Here is a 17,500-nt window from a genome sequence, read left to right as displayed (position 1 = left end):
AGTTGCTGCATTGTGAGATCGAATCTAGAAGTCCGTAGTTGCGAAATGAGCTTCTTAAATACAACTTTTACATGCAACCGCTTATGGTTACATCTTATTATGTCTAGCTTTGCTCCTAGAAGGGGAAAAATATACGAGAAAATTTAGGAAAATACTTCCATCTTTTACTTACAACTGAAATGGCTGAGTTCCGACATATACGAGAAATGGTAAAAGTAAACTGTGATGTTTCTGGCTTGGAGTGTATCAGCATTTACTTGCGTTGGAGCAGTTATATAATAATCTCCCATCAACTTGAAGAGAAACAATAGACGATAATATCAATAGTTAATCATTTTCATTAATTAGAAATGAAAAAAACAAAAACACTTGCGTTTATTAGTTAGGGATTATTCTTAATAGATAAATTGCCTCATTTCCCTCAGTTGTCTCCTTTTGGAATGACTTTAAACGGGATCCAGTAGTAGGAGCCTGCTTTACGAGATCCCAGGTCTTCTATGACCCGGATTGGAGCTCTTTTCAGGGCCCGTGCTATGCACACGAGTTAGGGTACGTTGAAATCATAGGATGCTGTATGGCGGGAGTGTACTATTTCGGCAAATGAACTGATCGAATAAGTGTTGAATATCCACTTGATGCTAAACGGATGAACAGACAACAAACTGACAACGACGAGAATGAACGAGTTCAGTTAGCGAACTATTGCTGTTAACATTTGTAGTTGTGGTGTGCGCAGACGAGATATTTCAGCTGTTGTTGGCACTCCGTCGCTTACGACGACGAGCGTTCCAGTTGATCCGATCAACGGAACAGCTTGCTCGTGAAATTAACGTGCAAGTAGCTGAGCACTCCACAGAGACGTGTACCTTTAACATAATTCTCGGGGAGATTCAGCGTGACACAGAGTGTGACAAGGCTGGCTCTTTGAAGTACAGGTACAACAGAAACAGGAAGAAAGAATGAGAGAAAGTTGTGGTGAAAGAGTACAGCGGAGTTCGCCACCATCCCCTGCCGGAGCCTCGTGGAGCTTTAGGTGTTTTCGCTCAATAAACACTCACAACGCCCGGTCTGGGAATCGAAACCGCGATCCTATGACCGCGAGTCCGCTGCCCTAACCACTGGGCCATTGGCCTGCACGTTATTTCAGCTAGCGAAAGACCAACGTCACTGAATCTCAAGCACTTACGTTCATGCTACATCGCTCAACCGAGACGTTTGACACGGGGGATGCTGCATTGGTCCGGCAAAGTCGCTCGACCGGATGACGGTGGTGATGGTAATGATGATATCCCTTGGGAGAGTATAAAGTGATGTGATGGAGTGAGTATTGAACGATTGTCTCTTATCTTAAACTTCGAGGAACTTAAAAAGAAAATGCCTAATGAGTTCATGGTATGGGATAGCACAATCGGTGCGTCGAAAAAATATACCTGGTTCACTTTTCAGAGTCACCTTACGAGGTCGATAGAATAAATACCCAACAAAGTACCGCAATTGATATAATTGACTAAAATTGCTAAAGACAGGGCCCCAGTATGGCCGCAGTCCAATGATTAAAATCAAAGAATAAAAATATATAAGAAAGGACCCACCATATTTTGGTTCCCTTTTATCATTAATCCTTTTTTTATTTCAGTCATTTGACTGTGGCCATACTGGAGCATCACCTTCAAGGGTTTTAGCCGAACAAATCAACCCTAGTATTTTATAAAAATCTGGTACTTATAAAATCGGCCCCTTTTGCTGATCTGCTAAGGCGGTGTGTGTATGTGTGTGTGAGGGGTAAACATGAACACACTCACACACATGCGTACGTGCATACATACACACACGTGTATATATTCATATGATGGTCTCCCGCAGTGTTTCCGTCTAATAAACTCATTCGTAAGGCATTGCAGGGCATCGCGGTCAAGTTTATGACAGGTATACTTCTGCAAGGGCTGGGGATTTCTTTGATCATGAGGTTTTTCGATCAGAGTTGACCTAGGGTTAAATACACCCCCACACTACCAGTAACAACAACAACAACAACCGGTGACTATTTGCTGAAACTTACCTCTGAAAACATTTGTAAGATGACAGTTTCATTGCCGGCTTCATAAGGCCAAGGAAGATAATGCTGAAGTACGGAACCTATTAAAGCAAAAATTGGAGCGATATAATAAATAAGTATCGATAGTTCGATAAGTCCGAGTTAATTCTGCATTAGCACAATGATTACATATCCAGGCAACACTCAAATGAAAATAAGAACCCCCCCCCCCCAAAAAAAAAAGATAATGAAGTACATATAAAACCACAAAGAAATTGAAGAAAAGTATAAAGTCAATGTATTTACACAATGAAAGAAATAAAGGGAAAACAATGTTTCGGACAGTGGTCCTTTATCAACTGAGAAGGAAGGGGGAAGATGGAAGGAATAAACAACAACCCGAAACTGGTGTCATATCAGAGTTGAAGCATATTTGAATGGAAGACGTAAAGGTGAATAGGACAGAGTCGGTGTTCTAAAGCAGAGAAGAGTGAGCGCTCGATAAGAGATAAAGAGCCTAATAAGAGTGGGGGAAGTATGGTTAAGTTTGAATTACGTGTAAATGTGTATGTGTATGTGATAGTGGAAATAAATGCGTAGCGGCATGAATAATGTGAGATAGTATTTGCATTGTAAGTGTCTAAACAAGGATATATATGTATATATATATATATATATATATATATATATATATATATATATCATGCACGAGGTATGAGTGTTGTTAGTTCGTGGTTCGGCTGCGGTTTTTAGGCGCAAGAGAATATATTCTCTATGTGCCTGGTGTAAAAAAAAAAAAAACATCTGAAAGTAAGTCACAGTCAAGTGAGACAACTCACATAGGTCCCTTCTTGGAGCAACAGACATCGATGATTCGTCATCGTTTTTGACTTATCAATGCCGCATATCAAACAAGGCCCGCTGCAAGCCATATCGCCGACTATGACTATATGCTAAATGGCTTAAACACCATCTGCTGGCATGTCCCGACGCTTCCTGCCACAGAAAACTTCAAATATGAATTAGAAGCAGCCGGAGGTATATAAACAAAATCGAACACACATGCCGTGTGCGTTCAATTTTGTTCAATGCACTTCATTCTACTCTGCAGGTAAAAACGAGTCATCGTGCGACATACCGGTGTTCCGGCCAGGGAGGAATATACACACCAGGGAAACTTGGAAAGCGGCCCGATGCTACTTACAGAGTGATGTGGACTAACTAACCAAGATCAATAAAAGAAGTTGTTATTTGTTCCTTCTCGAGCCATGCCTGACTCATAAGAGCCGGTTCCCCGGTTTCATTGGCGTATAAGTTCCCCATCTGGACGGGACACCGGTCCGTCACAGGTGAGCTGCTAGATGCAGGAGGAAAGAGGGAGAGAAAGTTGTGGTGAAAGGGTCAGCAGAAGTTCGCCATTACCTTCTGCTAGAGCTTAGGTGTTTCGCTCATAAATACACACATCGCCCGGTCTGTGATTCGAACCCGCGATCCCTCGACCGCGAGTCCGCTAGGCTATGTGCCGCCACAATAAAAAAAAAAGTGCCAGTGAAAAATACTATAGATTGGTAGAACTGTAAGAATGTCGAATCGGATGCCTTGTAGTAGTTGTTTCTGCTTCTTGAGTTGTGAGTTCAAAACTCGTCACCCGGTTTACACGTCATCACTTGGCGGCAACCCCCACCACCACCAAGTATTGCAGACTTCCAGTTTGTGTTTACTCCCTTCATAACTCTCCCTAGTTTTAAAGGGCGTCCAAAGGGTCATGGGTATTGTCTTTATGGCTGTGTGGTGAGAAGCTTGCTTCCCAACCACATGGTTCCAGGTTCAAATCCCACTGCGTGGAACCTTAGGGAAGTAGCTTCTATTATAGCCTCGGGCTGATCAAAGCCATGTGAGTGACGGAAACTAAAAGAAGCCCTTCGTATATGTGAATGTATATCTATCTATCTATCTATCTATCTATCTATCTATCTATCTATCTATGTGTCTGTGTGTCTGTGTGTCTGTCTGTGTGTGTGTCTGTCTGTCTGTCTGTGTACATATACAGATATGTATGTTTGTATATGTGTATGCACAAGAGGCACAATGTGTGTGAGAGAGAGAGAGAGAGAGAGAGAGAGAAAGGGAGATGAAAGAAAGAGAGAGTACGTGTGTGTATGTATGTGCGTTTGTGTGTGTGCAGGTATGTGTGCGAGAGAGAGAGAGAGAGAGAGAGAGAGAGAGAGAGAGAAAGAAAGAGATAAATTGATTGAGTTAGATAGATAGATGAATAGAGAGAGGGAGAGAGAGAAAGAGAAGAGGGAAAAGTAAACGAAAGGAAACCCTTGGATATCTCTGACTTATATGATGCCAAAACAAAAGCAAACACACACACATCACACACACACACACACACACACACACACACACACACACACACACACACACACACACACACACACAAACTCCAACTAAACCTCAAGTATCAATTCAGTAGATAAGGCCGATAAATAAGTCTCTCCGCGCTGACATTTTGACAGGTGATCAGCAGCTACGAAACCCGGATGCCTTTCTTGTCAGTACTTCAGCGCTGTCTTTACCGCAGAAGCCAACATTGTCATCACATCATATGTCACATGAAAGTGTAAAGACCTGACCGTCAGTTCACTCTGCAGAAGAAGGAATCATAAATATATATTTTGTACAAACCTTAACTGACCCCGGTGAGGAAATATAAATGAGTAAGATATACGTTTGAAATACGATGCTAGGTTGTTGTTGGGCATCAAACATGATACTTCGATTTGATCGGGGAACCTGACACTTTGTATTTGGTATACTTGAGTGAATAAGAGGCTGTGTATGTATGTATGTATGTATGTATGTATGTATGTATGTATGTATGTATGCATGCATGCATGTGTGTATATACGTGTGTGTGTGTGTGTGTGTGCGTGCGTGTGTTGGATTTAAGGATGTGAGGAGTGAGGTGAAGTACGATACCTTCTGCGTAATAACTCTATCTCCACCCTTTCTTTGATTTCACACACTGACAACACAACTCACTGACACAATACAGCACACACACACACACACACACACACACACACACACACACACACACACACACACACACACACACACAGACACACACACAGACACGCACATACACACACGCACGCACGTACACGCACGCACGTACACGTACGCACGTACACGCACACACACTCGTGTGTGTTTATATGTACGCCTGTGTGTATGTATGGGATTGCATGTACGTATATGGAATTTAAACAAAAATTAACTGAGAGAAATAAGTCTGAGTGACCAGTTGCTTGTATTTTAACATCAGACAAATACAGGTATATCAAATACCATACAACATAACTTCTTGATTTATTAAAATTATCTCTGTCTTTTGAAGATATGTTATAATTACTAAAAAAGCAATTAAGACCCGCTGCACTTGGGAAAGGGAGATAATATCAAAAATCAAGAAGTCTCTAAAGTTGATATGCCACAAGAAAAAGGACAGTCTTATGGTTTGGAGACGAGGGGAGAGTCATGGACACGTGTTTCTGACTCGACAGTCATCACGAGCACAACCGTTGGTTAACCTTGTTTCCGTCGTGCTAGCGACGGCTTTTGAACCAGAAATACATGTCCTTGACTCCCCTTTTATCTCCAGAGAATAAGACTGTCCTTTTCCTTAACGGCATGTCATATACGACGAGCTTCTTTCAGTTTCCATCAAATAAATTCACTCACAAGGCTTTGGTAGGCCAAGGACTATAACTGAAAACTTGTCCAAGGTGCTTCGCAGTAGCCAACACCACATGGTTCGGAAGCAAACTTCCTAACCACTCAGCCACGCCTGTACCTCATAAATATTTATTTATTATTCTAGTGGAAGAATAAGAATATTCTAAAATATACTTACCCACAATGCCACTGACGCCTGGCAAATAACCACAAAAACAGTTCATGATTTTCAATAGAGATTTCATGGAACTTGCTTTGACATCCATGTCTGAAAGTAAATACGCGGCTGGAACAAAACAAGAAGAAAGTATGTTATAAGCATTATTTAAAAATAATCGTTTCGTATTTAGGTACAAAGCCAGAAGTTTTCGAGGGACTGGGTTAGTCGATTACATTGACCCAGTGTTTGATTATTTGACTAGTGGTGCATTTTATGGACTCCCTGAAGAATGAAAGATTAAGTCGATTTGAGCGGGATTTCATCGAAGAATGTAAAAGAACCAGATAAACATATACATATATGTAACATATGGCATAAATAAAAACAGGGCAAATTTTAACCATTTCTCCGCAAACTAAAACAAAAATGACGAACAACCTTAATCGATTTTCGAACCTTATAAGACCAGGGTGCGTTGCGTTTCGTTACTTGATAAGTGAAAAAATGTGTAGTAAATACACAAACGAAAAACGGACGCAGAATGGTAAGTTAAAAGACAAATAATAAATGCACAGACGAACGGGAAAACGTATATTAAGTGCATAAACGGACGGGAATCAGACACAGAGGGTCCCTAAATTCCTCATCAGTTATCAATCAGAAGGTATTACACAGCTTCACGCCATTATATAAAATTAATACAAGCAGCTAAGCGCAACGTGGTACCGTAAAAGAAATATATGCTGACAGGGGAGCCAACCGCTCCATGCCGACTCGAAAATCCTCAGACTAGACGTCTAGTTGTGTTTATTCCGTAGATCTCTTCAGTGAGGACAGCTCGAACGGCAAATGTTCGGCTAATTCCGCCTGTCAGCATTTTCGTATTTAACATAAAAAGTTATGGATGATTTGGCGGAATGCTAATGCGTATATGAAAAACTTTAAGGATGGCAAAGGACAAAATATTGTGTGTGTGTGTGTGCTTGCGTGCGTGCGTGTATGTTTGTATGCATGTGTTGATGTGTTGGTGTGAGTGTTTTGCGTGTAAACAGTTTCAATAAAAAGAAAGAAGGCAAAACAAGAAAAAGTAGCTTTTACCAAAACTGGACCCTTCATCCCTTGTGGTACCCGTGAAGAACTGATGGGCATTAAGCGGGTAGGTTTGCAGCATCGTTGCAGGGTGATCGGGTAAGAAATAACCATCAATCACTGGAGTAAACGACGGAGAAATATTGGACAGCCACTGGAAATAATAAAAGAAATGAGAAAGCGGATGGTGATAATATGCCACAGCAGCATGGTGAAGTTGTGATGATGATGATGACGATGATGATGACGACGACGACGATGATGATGATGATGACGATGACGATGACGATGATGACGACGATGGTAATAATAATAATAATAATAATAATAATAATAATAATAATAATATATATGAAATATATGGTACCCTAGGCATAACACCTACATGAACTTCTAACTTGTTGTCTCTTGAGGTCTCTGGGTGAGACTTGGATCCAACTTGTACAAAAGCAAAGCAAAAGTCAAACATAAAATAATAATAATAATAATAATAATAATAATAATAATAATAATAATAATAATAATAATAATAATAATAATAATAATAATAATAATAGATGCAGTACCAGGCAGTGGCTCTCATAGCTTCTGATCTTAACTGATTGGAAGTTTCATCATGTACATTGTTTGGTCTTGGTATAAAAGATGGGCTACAGCAAATATTCTGCTTAATACCATAGATTTGCTTGTCAGTTGTTTGACCTTAACCAGTTGAGCATGTCCCTTGGTGGCTGACGATATGTGCATCTCTGATCATGAGCAGAAGTAGTGGAGGAGTATCATAGCCCTGTGTTGAGAGGAATTCTTTGGGGTTTGAATAATTCACCTTTGGAAACACGGGTATTTCATTCATTATCCTTAAACAAACCTTATTTGAGGACCTTTTGAGTGGGATGGGTTACTCAACCTGAAGAAAATTCAAACTGGGCCCCACCTGCAAGGTCATGTGCTGTTTATCTTGATATGGAATCACCATGTCGCACACATATGGTTGTTATGTATGTGCCTGGTGTACCCTTATCAGACGGGTAGACATGATGGGTATACTGGGCTTCATATATTTGTATCCCAGTGTCACTTTGATGGCATGCACTGCTCTCTCACTCACTACTACTACTACTACTACTACTACTACTACTACTACTACTACTACTACTACTACTACTACTAATAATAATAATAATAATAATAAGGTTAAATGAAGTAAATATGGAAATTGAAATACAAAAGATGTGGCATCTTAAAGTGAGAACTGTTCCTGTTATTGTAGGTACCCTAGGTATGATAAAAAATGAATTTCAGAAACATCTAGATAACATCCCAAGAGAACCATGTCTCAGAGAAATCCAAAAGACTGTGCTGACAAATACAGCCCACATCCTTAGAAAAAGCCTATCAGTTTAAATGCATGTGTTGTATTACATGAAGATATTTCGCTACTGCCTCTGCCACTTCTCCTCCACAAGCGAGAGAGAGAGAGAGAGAGAGAGAGAGAGAGAGAGAGAGAGAGAGAGAGAGAGAGAGAGAGAGAGAGGGGTGGGGGAGGGTTAGAAAGGGAAACAAATACAGGAAAAGAGAATGAGAGAAATAACAGAAATACATTATTGAATTAGTCGAGTCTTTCTATGCCAGATTTATATCTAAAAAGGGGTTTTCAACAGTTAGCTGAAGATAAACACCACCACCACCACCACCACCACCACCACCACCACCACCACCAACAACAACAGCAAACAACGACGGCAGTTGAAGCCTTTCTCTGATTCTCTTTTGTTGTTTAGATCTTTCCGCCATCTTAAACTAATTGCCAGAATTTTCATTCATATTTCCAATCCACCTGTCCTCGCCACTCCAGCATAAGAAATTTCTTTTTTCCACCCTTGTTTTGAAATCTTAACCAATTTTTATTAAACCCATACATTCGTCGTCCAACCTCGCCCATCCCTCTTTATTTCATTTTCCTTTTAGCTCTCTCTCTCTCTCTCTCTCTCTTTCGCTCTTTTTCTTTCTCTCTAATTTCCATCAATTTCTTCTCTATTTCGTTCCCTCTCCATTCTTACTATCTTCTCTTTCTTTCTTACATACTTCCTTTCGTATTTCTTTCCTTCTGTCTGTCTGTCTGTCTGTCTGTCTGTCTGTCTGTCTGTCTGTCTGTCTGTCTGTCTGTCTGTTATACTCGTTTTCTTTCTCCTTTCATCAATTCGTTTGTGTCGTTCTCTCTCGTTTATTTCTCACCAGTTTTCTGTTTTTGAGCTTTAATACTTCCTTCTCCTCCTTTTTCCTTTTTGCTTTCTCCCTCTCTCTGTCTCCATCTCTCTCTCTCTCTCACACACCAACTCATACATGTCGTCTCTCTCTCTCTCTTGTTTCCCTTATTCCTTCTCTCTGTCTTGGTCTGTGTTTTGTTTGTCTCTGTTTTTCTCTCTAATAAAGAATTTCATCCCATCATTCAGAAGGAAAGAGTGAAAAACAAGGAAAGCGAGAGAGAGAGAGAGAGAAAGACAGAGAGGAGGTTGAGAAAGGAAGAGAGAGAGAGAGAGAGAGAGAGAGAGAGAGAGAGAGAGAGAGAGAGTGATAGAGAGATAGAAAGACAAAGAGAAAGAAATTTGCAGATAAAGTTACACAAAGTGTTCCAAGAGTTGAAAGTAAAACAGAATAAAACAAACAGATGTGCGCGCGCACACACAAACACACAGACACACATAACAACAAAATCACCACCACCAACAACAACTGCATATACATACATACGAACAACATTAGACGCACACATACATAACACCTACATGCACACACAGACACAACAAAATATATACACACAGACAGATGCAACACGTACACACCCACACATACACATCTGTACATACAAACATATACAACACGTCTACGAACACACACATACACACACACGTGGGCGCGCACACATATATACATACACACGCACACATATATACATATATACATATAATATATATACACACATACACCACAACGCTATACAATACTCACACACGCACACACACACACACACACACACACACACACGTATACACAATGCGTATCTACATACACAGAGACACAACGCGTACATACATTCGCGCAACACTACATGCACATACACACACATAACATTATTACACATAATCGTACACATACACTGTACACACACACGTTCATCCTACAAGATACACACACACGTAGCACACATACAATACACAACACACACTCTACCCAACGCAGCGCACATGCGCATACACGTTTCCATCCAAACCACTTTCGTTTTACGAGTGACTCATGTGGAAAGACAAATGCAAGATGTTTTTCCTTTTTTCTTTTTCTTTTCCACTTCTTTAAGTTTCGCTTTGATTTGCTTTCCCAATAATAACATAAAAACATACACCACCACCACCACCACCACCACCACCATCACCACCATCGCCACTACGCACAGCAACAACAACAACAATAAAAGTCGACCTCGGCGGAATTTGAACTCAGAACGTGCAGACGGACGAAATGACGCTAAGCATTTATCTCGGCGTGCTAACGATTCTACCAGCTCGCCCGCCGCCTTAAGAATCCTTTCTACTGAAGGCACAAGGCCTGAAATTTGGGGAGAGGGTGGGGTGAGTCGATTACATTGACCCCCTGTATTCAACTGGTACTTGATTTATCGACACCGAAAGGATGAAAGGCAAAGTCGACCTAGGTTGAATTTGAACTCAAAACGTAGCGACGGGTGAAATACCGGTAAGCATTTCGTCCAGTGTGCTAACGATTCTGCCAGCTCGCCGCCTTGATGATGATGATGATGATGATGATGATGATGATGATGATGATGATGATAATATTAATAATAATAATAATAATAATAATAATAATTTATTTCTTTATTGCCCACAGGGGTCTAAACATAGAGGGGACAAACAAGGACAGACAAAGAGATTAAGTCGATTACATCGACCCCAGTGCGTAACTGGTACTTATTTAATCGACCCTGAAAGGATGAAAGGCAAAGTCGACCTCGGCAGAATTTGAACTCAGAACATGAAGACGGACGAAGTACCGCTAAGCATTTCGCCCGGCGTGTTAACGTTTCTGCCAGCTCGCTACCTTGATAAGAACAACATCAGCAGCAGCAGCAGCAGCAGCAGCAGCAGCAACAGCAGCAACAACAACAACAACAACAACAACAACAACAATAATAATGATGATAGTAATAATAATAAAATTCAACAAAGAATTTGGCAGTTAACAAAATCCAGCAGTGGAAATATATCCTTTGGTTTGCCAAACAAATAATTGGCAACATATTTTTCACTTTTCTCTGTCGCATTCTTAATAATTATAAAAATAAATAGAAACAAACAGACTGAATAATTTAAATAATGTTATTTGTCGATAGGACAGACAGACGAAACACTTTCAAAAACTACTGTGAAATACTTATAAGAAAGTGGGAAAATGTTCTAATACAAAATACAGCTAATAAAAACCAGAATCTTTCGAAAGTAGCACTAGTCTTGGTTAGTAGAAAAGTCTTTTAACAGTTTAGCTATGGCGGTTTGGATCAATTCATGTGTTGAAGATTCAAGTAAAGATTTTCTTCAAAGAGAAAAATTTAAATACAAAAGTGACCTCTGTTTTCTACGTACATACATACATACATACATACAACGCACAAAACGCTCAGACCTCGAGTCACTCTGTTCTGCTAAATAATGCTAAAAATATACATATACTCATATTATGAGTTCTATTTTTTGTATTTTCACCAACATACCTATATATATATATATATATATATATATATATATATATATATATATATATATATATATATATATGTATATATAAGTTCAAAAAAGAAAAACGACAAAAAACAACAACGCGAGGACGTGATACAGATTGTGTTACTGGACGCTCGGGAAAGGAAAGAAAAAGAATTTGACGTTTCGAGCGGAGCTCTTCGTCGGAAACATAGGACAGTCCAAAGAAGTGAGGCGTTTCCTTATAGTAATAGCCCTTAATATAATTAACGTATTTATATCTAAAGAAAAATTATTTACTTTGTATCAAGTTTTTCTAAATTGGTTTTCACGCTGGCTTCTGAATAAATTCTTATATAGATTTTATCCTTATATATATATATATATATATATATATATATATATAAACTTCCCCACGCACAGACACACTTACCTTTAGTTCGTATAATATTATCTTCTTGAGTTTTTCAGTGTCAATCGACTTCAAACAAGCCTTGACGTTATGTGTGGTGTTTTTTGCACAATGGACGGACAGAAGGTACAATTCATCGTAGAAGTCGGATTTGTCACCCATACTGGACACAGCCCAGTGAGCAAGAGGTGTGCCGCTCTGTTGAATGACGCGATTAAAGAGACCTGTAAAATAAAATCATGACATTGATACTGAAATAATGAACAAAGATTGAAGTTTGATATTTAAAAAAAAAAATTAGTTACTGTAATGGAGGGTGTAATGAATGGTTGCAATTAATGATATGCAATTAATATAGTGACAACAATAACGACAACAACACGACGAAGACAACGATGAAAGTGGTGGTAATAATAATAATAATATTAATAATAATAATAATAATAATAATAATAATAATAATAATAATAATAATAAATGCCCAGATGCAGTACCAGGCAGTGGCTCTCATGGCTTCTGATCTTAACTGATTGGAAGTTTTATCATGTACGTTGTTTTGTCTTGGTATAAAAGATGGGCTACAGCAAATATTCTGCTCAATACCACAGATTTGCTTGTCAGTTGTTTGACCTTAACCAGTTGAGCATGTCCCTTAGTGGCTGATGATATGTGCATCTCTGATCACGAGCGAGGTCATGCGCTGTTTATCTTGATATGAGATCACCATGTCGCGCACATATGGTTGTGATGCATGTGCCTGGTGTACCCTTATCAGACAGGTAGTCATGATGGGTATATTGGGCTTTGTATATTTTACCCCAGTGTCACTTTGATGGCATGCACTGCTCTCTCACTAAATAATAATAATAATAAATGCGAGAGGGTAAGGTAAAAGTGATACCAGTGGTGATGGTTGAGCGTTGGACTCAATCCCATTGAAACTTCAAAACTGTTGCACCTCGTAGCCTCAGGCTGTCCTATGCTGGGGGAAGAGAAGAACCTTCGCTTTCTCAATACTCTTACACATTGGCTTATAGTACTGGTGGTCTTCAACTGCTTAACATTCTGATACTCACTCAATCATTTGCAAATCTTATTTTAAAAGTAAATAGCAGCGACAAGAAAGGGTGGGGGACGTGGTGAAAACATCGTCAATCCAGTTTTTGTCGATCTGGACTACGGCCTCGTTCGTTAAACTCAGAAACCAAGAGATAAGAATAGATTGAAGGACACGAACAAACAAGGTTGATTTGGCACACGTATGTGCATGCATATGTGTGTTTAGACGTGTGTGTATGCGCGTGTGTGTGTGTGTGTGTGTCTGTGTGTGCATGTGTCCCTATGTATTGTGTGTATGTGTGTACTGTGCGCGTGAGTGTATATATATAGATCTATCTATCTATCTATCTATCTATCTATCTATCTATCTATCTATCTATGTATATCTGCACACACACATGTATATACATACATATATATATATATACACACACACACACACACACACACACACACACATATATATATACGCACACATATATATATATACATGCATATATGTGTATACATGCATATATATGTTTGTATATTTGTGTGTATATATATATATATATATATATATATATATATGTGTGTGTGTGTGTGTGTGTGTATGTGTGTGTGTGTGTATGTGTGTGTGTATGTGTTTGTATATAAACTTGTTATGATTAAGAGGGCAATGTCCATGACCTACGTCGGTCCCTCCGAGACTTCTGTGATCGATGCCGTTAATATTTCACTTAGACTGTGTGTGTGCGTGTATGTGTGTTGTGTGTGTTGTGTGTGTTTGTGCGTGGGAGCATGTGTATGTTGTGTATGTTTGTGTAATATATATGTGTGTGTCTGTATGGGAGGAATTTTTAGTTAATTGACCGTAAAGCTAACGAATCTTGCTTCAGGATATGAAAAATGCAGGACACAGATCTGATTAATGACTTCGCTGTTTTCCACTCGCCTTCTTCGTCTTGCAAACACCTTCAGAACAGCCCACCATTAACCTTCCGGCTCCACCGCGCCGCCGCCTCCACCGCGCCGCCGCCTCCACCGCGCCGCCGCCTCCACCGCGCCGCCGCCTCCACCGCGCCGCCGCCTCCACCGCGCCGCCGCCTCCACCGCGCCGCCGCCTCCACCGCGCCGCCGCCTCCACCGCGCCTCCGCCTCCGCCGCCTCCGCCGCCTCCTCCGCCTCCGCCTCCGCCTCCGCCGCCGCCGCCGCCGCCTCCGCCTCCGCCGCCGCCGCCTCCGCCGCCGCCGCCTCCGCCTCCGCCGCCGCCGCCTCCGCCGCCACCTCCGCCGCCGCCGCCTCCGCCGCCGCCTCCGCCGCCGCCTCCGCCTCCGCCTCCACCTACGACGCCGCCTCCACCTACGACGCCGCCACCGCCGCCGCCGCCGCCGCCACCGCCGCCGCCGCCGCCGCCACCACCACCACCGTCGTCGTCGTCGTCTTTACCAATATCATCCCCAAACCAAATTCCCTCTATTGATATAATTCCTTTCAATCTACAAACGATATCAGATTTTCTTTTTCGTTTGCTCTAAAATATGCGCAAAGAAATATTCATTGCAATGTGTATGTGTATGCATGTGTATGCATGCTTGCATGTAAGTATGTATGTATGTATGTATGTATGTATGTATGTATGTATCCATCTGTCTATCTATCTATCTATCTATATATATATTTTTTAAAACATATTTTCGTAAAGCTAAATGATTCCTAAGAGACCAGCGTAAGTGAGGCGTTGTGCTATACATTTATCGATCTTATCAACATACAATAGCAACTTAAACTTAAGTATAACACGGTTTTGACTCGCACTCGAAGCCAAGATTGGCTAAGAGGTTGCTTAGGGTACCACGAACTTGGGGTCTCCAAATGCTTTTCGGATCTTTCAAATTCAAAGGCAAAAGCTGATTGGCTGGTTAGAAATAACTTGCGATATTTTAATTAATCAATTAACTAATCATTTAATCCAGTCCAATCCTAACCCGCCCTTCCCTCCATCCCTGTCTCCGTTCCTCCATCTTCTTCACCTTCATCTTCTTTCTCCGCCAATTATTCCAGGGAGGGTCGTGGGAGCAGAGTTGTAGGACACCTCCACAACAGGGTCCGTGCGGAAGCAACCGTCATTAGACTTTCTTGCAGGATTCCCAAGTCTGACCAGCTGAGATTACGGGTATTGTATAACCATCTGGAAATCTTTCGGAGAAAGTATATGTAAAGTGAAGGTACTTGTTCGGCAATTTCCATAATTTTTAAAAAATTTTCATATATATAGACGCAGGTGTGGCTGTGTGGTAAGAAGCTTGCTTCCCAACCATATGGTTCCGGGTTCAGTCCGACCAAAGCCTTGTGAGTCAATTTGGTTGACGGAAACTGAAAAAAACCCGTCGTACATACATACATACATACATACATACATACATACATACATATATATATATATATATATATATATATATGTATAAACATTCGAAAATGAACGTCAAATGATGATGATGATGATAATGATTATATATATATATATATATATATATATATATATATATATATATCAATATATATGTCTGTATGATGCACGTATGTGTGTGTGTGCCTGTGTCTGTCCCTCACAACCGCTAGACAACCGGCGCTGGTTTGTTTACATACCTGCAACATAGCGGTTCAGCAAAGGTTACCAATAGAATAAGTACCGGTTATAAAAAAAATGAGCACCGGGATCGATTTGTTCGAACTGAATCTTTCAAAGCAGTACTCCAGCATGGGCGCAGTCCAATGATCGAAACGAATAAAAGATTTTAATAAATGAAAGATAATCGCAGACTAACCTTTAGAGAGAGGAGAAATCAAATGTAGTCCAACGGATGCTCCACCTGCACTGTGACCGTCGATTGTGATCCGATTTGGGTCTCCGCCAAAATGGCGGATGTTCTCGTTCACCCACCGAAACGCAGCGATTTGATCCAACATCCCATAATTTCCGCTAATGCCATGATTCGGGGACGTTAAGAATCCTTAAAAATAAAATGAAACAACATCTTGTGGTAATGATTTTACGGAAGCCAAAAACAATTTCTCATGTTCTCTTGTTTTTACTCTTTTGTGTATAGGTGAAAAACAATTTGTATACATACGTGTATACATACAAAAGTACATAATACATACATATATATATGCATATTTATGTATACACACATACACACACACACACACATATATATATATATATGTATATATATATATATATATATATATATATATATATATATATATATATATATATATATATATATATATATATATATATATATATATATATATATATATATATATATATATATGCATACAAGGTACTCTAAAGTTAAAAGATAAATACGTCTAATCCTGATAAGCATTAAAAAAATATTCTGGAAAGTATTCTAGTTTTTTTGTTCCTAAATTACGGGGACATAAGCATTTGCCCCTACGGGGATATAAGCATTTGTTCCCTCGGGAACATAAACTCTTGACTCCATAATTTTCTTTCTGACAGAGTCCGCTACGTTTCGAAAATCTTGTACGACTTTTAATGGAACTTATCCGGCAATCCCCTCTGTTCATGGACGTTCATTTATTTCATCGACTCAAAAAGCTATTTCCTTTAAACATCCACGACCGATGAGTGAAACACTTTGAAATTGTGTTTATCATTTTAAAGGGCATTCTCTTTTTATCCGTGTTGAAAGACGTGGTAAATGTCTTGGTGTCACGTCGCTCTTAAAACTTTAAAACTATCGTGTCAACACGATGTCTTTATTTTTTGAGATTTTAAAGGCTTTAACTTTATCCCCAATGGAGTTCTCCATCTCTCTCTCTCTCTCTCTAATATGGAATTATTTTATAAACATAGACATGAACACGTACATATGCATGCATACATGCACACATACATCCATCCATCCATCCATCCATCTATCCAACAATCCGTCCATACATACATGTATTCACACATACAGAAATGCATACACTGTCATAGAAACTCACCCAAAGGCCCAAGACGGTAGTTAAAGTTCACCACTATGATTCCTTCCAAAGCTAGATAGCTTCCATCAAACATGGCACCAACTCCACCTTGGTACGAGCCTCCATGAACGAAGATATTCACAGGCAATAATTCTTCGTTTCCTCTTTCCTACCAAAATAAATAAATAAATGATTTTTAAAAAAAATGTGATAAATAAACCAATAAACAAATAAAATAATGTATATGTATA

General features: G+C 39.9%; 1 protein-coding gene across 1 annotated transcript in view; it reads right to left on the bottom strand.

The window, feature by feature from the left end:
• Window positions 1–17,500, bottom strand: part of LOC106874952 (pyrethroid hydrolase Ces2e) — a 156,262-nt gene that overhangs the window by 7,687 nt on the left and 131,075 nt on the right. The window contains exons 3-9 of the mRNA XM_089356080.1: window positions 17,271–17,418; window positions 16,076–16,261; window positions 12,231–12,433; window positions 7,038–7,182; window positions 5,958–6,065; window positions 2,060–2,136; window positions 173–293 (exon numbers count right to left, since the gene is read on the bottom strand). Coding sequence (XP_089212206.1) covers window positions 173–293; window positions 2,060–2,136; window positions 5,958–6,065; window positions 7,038–7,182; window positions 12,231–12,433; window positions 16,076–16,261; window positions 17,271–17,418 — 988 coding nt within the window. The remainder of the gene's footprint in view (window positions 1–172; window positions 294–2,059; window positions 2,137–5,957; window positions 6,066–7,037; window positions 7,183–12,230; window positions 12,434–16,075; window positions 16,262–17,270; window positions 17,419–17,500) is intronic.

This window comes from Octopus bimaculoides, chromosome 8 (assembly GCF_046866305.1).
Source record: "Octopus bimaculoides isolate indiv1 chromosome 8, ASM4686630v1, whole genome shotgun sequence".
In the NCBI taxonomy this organism is placed as follows: Eukaryota; Metazoa; Mollusca; class Cephalopoda; order Octopoda; family Octopodidae; genus Octopus; species Octopus bimaculoides.
The sequence above is the reverse complement of the archived record's forward strand: the minus strand, read 5'-3'. Positions and strand labels throughout refer to the sequence as shown.